The sequence below is a fragment of the Neomonachus schauinslandi genome, chromosome 9 (assembly GCF_002201575.2).
Source record: "Neomonachus schauinslandi chromosome 9, ASM220157v2, whole genome shotgun sequence".
NCBI lineage: Eukaryota > Metazoa > Chordata > Mammalia > Carnivora > Phocidae > Neomonachus > Neomonachus schauinslandi.
This window is the reverse complement of record NC_058411.1, coordinates 73,754,906-73,759,667: the sequence shown is the minus strand read 5'-3', so window position 1 is coordinate 73,759,667 and position 4,762 is coordinate 73,754,906. Positions and strand designations below refer to the sequence as shown.

Genomic DNA, 4,762 nt, shown 5'->3' with positions numbered 1-4,762 from the left:
AGTTGCTATTTTAGTGTTAGCCTTCTCTGTGTGGCCAAAGTAGTTACCATACCTTTGTCTTCTCTTTTCCAAACATTTGTTGGAATCTTTTGTCTGCACAATCTAATTTCTGTCCTGTTTTCTTTGTTACTGTGAGTATAAACTTGTTTCCCCTTTGTTGTTGTTGTTGTTATCTTATTTAGATCTTGGGGGGAAAGGGAAAACTAATGTAGCCCACAATTTAAAATATAAGTTCAGTATATTTATTCGTTTAAATAGGTATTAATAAAAAGGATCTGATCCTTTTCTGCAGAGGAAGAGTAATATGAAAAATATAAGGAAATGCAACAAAATGTCAGTGGTGATCATGTATGGAAAGCCTAAGTGCAGAGAAACCATTTTAAAGAGTTTTCAAAAGTCTCTCTCGCCAACTATTATCAACATCATAGTATCCACCTCCAGTGAAAAGGAGAGACTGGTAAATGTAATGTTTCAGTGGGGTCACCATAAATAATATCAAGTCTCTGTTACTCAGGAAGAGAAAGGAACAATGGATACTGGAGTAACAACAGGTAGACTCTGTCACAAGAATCTCTTGGGCATCCAGTACTGCGCCATATCCAGGGAGTGGAAAAGAAGTAAGATACATTATTTATATCCTTAATAAGTTGTAGAAATGAGATAAAATCCAGAAAGAAAATAAGTGTCTGAAAGCATTTTATAAACTATATGGAGGTGTGTTTAAGGCACACAGAGAATAAATGTTGGATGAAATTAATCAGGGCAGAATTCTTGAAAGATACGAGTCATGAAACAAGATCTAAAAAGTTCCTCAGAGGGTGCCTAGCTGGCTTAGTCAGTGGAGCATGCAACTCATGATCTTGAGGTTGTGAGCTCAAGCCCCAGGTGGGGTGTAGAGACTGTTTAAAAATAAAATCTTGGGGTGCCTGGGTGGCTCAGTGGTTGAGTGTCAGACTCTTGGTTTCAGCTCAGGTATGATCTTAGGGTCATGAGATCAAAACCACATCAGGCTTTATGCTCAGCAGGGAGTCTGCTTGAAGATTCTCTCCCTCTGCGCCTCCCTCCATGAGCACGTGCACACACACACACTCTCTCTCTCTCTCTCTCTCTCTCTCCAAAATAAGTAATATATACCTTTAAAAAATAAAATAAAATCTTAAAAAGTAAAAAAAATAAATAAATTAAAATTTCCTCAGAATAAAACTGCCTTTTCTGAAGTAGGCTACCCAGCTATTCTACCCAGCTATTACACTTCTGTTTTTAAGAGAAATGGTTAGATTCCTCAGAGATATCTTTCTCTTGTAACCTCATTCTAAATCATTCAATTACAGATTAAGAAAGCTTAATTTGAATTGAAGGGGTATACAGCAGTTAAATGAGATGCTGAGTTGTAGTCTTTACTCTCCTACTCTAAAAATAAAAGAAGATAAACCTTGACAGTATGGAATGGTCTAAGTTTAGCCCACCCAAAGACAGAAAAAGAAAATAGTCTCAAATTATTGCCCATTCAATGAAACCTTGTACAAGATAGTTGAATTTTAGAGACTATTCCTTAAAATCATTGATAAGTTACAGACCACTGAAGGTATCAGCAAATTCTCTGATTTTGCAATTCTGACAAGCTATCCCTTCTGCTTTTCCTTCAAGGAGACCTTGTGACTCCATATCCGTTTCATGGCATTCTTTACATCCTCATTCCTTAGAGTGTAGATGAGTGGGTTTAACATTGGGGTGATGGTAGTATAGAACACAGACACAGCCTTATCTAGTGGGAAAGTAGTGGATGGACGGAGATAAATAAAGATACAAGGGACAAAGAAGAAAGTTACTACAGTGAAATGAGACCCACAGGTTGAGAGAGCCTTGCGCTGGCTCTCTGAAGACCGCTTGCGAAGACTAAATAGAATGACAGTGTAGGAGGCCAGAAGAATGAGGAAGCACCCCAGAGAGATGAGACCACTGTTGGCAATCACCAACATGTTTACCAGGGTTGTATCAGCACAGGCAAGTTTTAGGACTGGGTGGACATCACAAAAGTAGTGGTCAATGACCTGATTATTGCAGAAAGGCAGCTGAAAGGTCAGGAGGGTCTGAAAAAAGGAATGACCCAGGGCTCCCAACCAGGACAGTGATGCCAGCACAATACAAGCATTGGCACTCATGATGGTAGTATAACGGAGAGGTTGGCAGATGGCAGCATAGCGGTCAAAAGCCATAATGGCCAAGACAAAAATCTCAGCACAACCAAAAAAGTGGAAGGTAAACATCTGAGTTACACAGCCCCAGTAGGAAATGGTCTTTTTCTCAGAAACAAAGTCTGCAATCATCTTGGGTGCTGTGGCTGAGGAATAGGCAATGTCCACAAAGGACAGGTTACTGAGGAAGAAATACATGGGTGTATGGAGCCGGGGATCAGAAAACACCGTAAGCAGAATGAGCAGATTTCCCACCATGATCACGATGTAGAAGAGGAGAAATAAGGCAAAGAACATCAGTTGCATTCCAGGATCTTGGGAAAGTCCTAGGAATATAAACTCAGTGACATTGTTAGCCACTTCTGTGCGGACCCAGGTGATACTGGTTTGGTGACTCTGGTTCCCTGCAAAAATAAATAAATATCATAAACCACTGTAAGCATGGTAAAGTCTAACAGGAAAATATTTAAGTGATGAAAATACTTAAGTGAATTTAAATAGTAGATAAAATTCTTCATATTTCTTGAACACAGTTAATGGCTATCTTCCTCACCATTAATTTTCTTACCACATTATTTACTCACATTGTTACACTTAGGCCTATAGTTCCTTTCTCCCAAATAATAATCTAGAGAATATGAGGGGTTTTTAAATTGGGTTTAATGTTCTCTAATCCTCCCTCTTTCTCTCTCTGCCTCTCTCTCTCTCTCTCATTTTGCCAGAAATTCTCTTTGGGTTGGAAAGTTTTAAATTAATTATTAAGTGGCTAGCTTAATTTTGGAGGGTTAAGATAAATGCAAGAAGTCAGTACCTGAGATTTGATGCCAAATTTCTGAGATGAATCTTTTTTTAACATAATGTACACAGATCAACTTTAGAAGAATAACATTCTACTTAATCAAGTGAGAAAATCTGTTTTTAGTTTCTAAATTAGGTTGGAAGTTTCGGTACAATTAAAAATTAAGTTGTTTTTAGTGACCAAGAACAACAGATACAGAGGCCTCCTGCTCACCAATAACCCATGCTTACAAATCACATTGAGGGGGTTGAGTCCTAAGCCTTGGTCTGCATGTGAAAATTCCATTTTGCTTGCCAGTTAGGAATACCTGAGGAGTGGTCAAGCTATACAGAGAAATACTTTCCCTGTGTTGCTCTAAAGAGTTGAAAAGTTTGGGTGCCTGGGTGGCTCAGTTGGTTAAGTGACTGCCTTTGGCTCCGGTCATGATCCTGGAGTCCCAGGATTGAGTCCCGCATCCGGCTGGGTGCTCGGCAGGGAGTCTGCTTCTCCCTCTGACCCTCCCCCCTCTCATGCTCTCTCTCTCTCATTCTCTCTCTCAAATAAATAAATAAAATCCTTAAAAAAAAAAAAGAGTTGAAAAGTTTAAAACTTATTGAGACTCCTATCATCCTCAGTCCTTTTATCTTGAAAAAGCCCTCTCCCTGTAATCATAGGTAAGCATCAGGAATAAGATTTCCCATACAGATATTTCTATAAATGATAGTTAAAGAATAAGTGTCTGACACCATTTTACAAACTATATACAGGGATCCTCAAGGCATACAGATAAAAATATTGGGTAAAAATTATCAGGGAAGAATTCTTGAAAGAGATAAATCATGAGACAAGATCTAAAGAAGTTCCTCAGAATGAAAATGGCTTTTTTGAAGCATTGCAAATTACTAGCTATCTTCCATCTTTGCTAGGAACACCTCTTTTCTGCCTGGGTAGTGGAAGCTGAGTAATTTAAGTTTGAGCATCCCTACCAACAGGATTACTTTAAGTAAATCTATTTATTCTTTCTGACTCTCAGTTTTCTCATTTATAAAAGATGGGTGATACAGTTATTTTACTTCACAAAGCTGTTACAGAAATAAAATGAGATCATTTGTGTAACTTTGTTTTCTATTTATGAGGTGGCTTCCTTTGTAATTTGAATCTGTGAAGTGGGATCTTTCTAGTATGTAGAAGTTTTAATTTGATCTATTTGTCTATTATATAAAAATTATATAGACAATATATAGATTGTCTACAGACAGTAGAAATAGAAAATTTAAAATTCATCGATAATTTTATTCCTGAAATAATAAACTATAGTATCTGTCCATTTCCATTGAAGACATATTCTTAATAGTAGTAATACTGGTAGTAAACACTTACTAAGCACTTTACTATGTGCAGGATTGTATGCTAAACTATTAAGATATGTCCCTCATTCTCTACTCACAGCAACATTGTAATTTCAATCTCCATTTTAGAGAGCACCAAATTTTTAAGAGGTTAGGTAAATCATCCAATATAACACAGTCAGTGAAGGGGCTGGTATTTGAATTGAACCATCCTAATTCCAAAGCCCACACAATACATATCCCCTTAAATAAATGAAAAATGGGTAGAATGATAAGTAAACAAATGATAATGATAGATGATAAATAGATAGATGATAGATAGAAAGAAAAGTAGATGGATAAATTTCTCATGAAAAAGAATTGCATTAAAATAATCAAGTGCTCTCTTATGGTGCAAAGTCCTTTGATTAGAGAATATGCTCCACTAAAATCTTAGAACA

General features: G+C 37.1%; 1 protein-coding gene across 1 annotated transcript; it reads right to left on the bottom strand.

Annotated features, from left to right (window-relative positions):
• Positions 1-1,622: 1,622 nt before the first annotated feature.
• LOC110585527 (olfactory receptor 4S2-like) lies at positions 1,623-2,555 on the bottom strand. The gene has a single exon (XM_021695712.2). It carries the CDS (start codon positions 2,499-2,501, stop codon positions 1,623-1,625), a length of 879 nt encoding a protein of 292 aa, XP_021551387.2. The 5' UTR covers positions 2,502-2,555.
• Between the last annotated feature and the right edge of the window lie 2,207 nt (positions 2,556-4,762).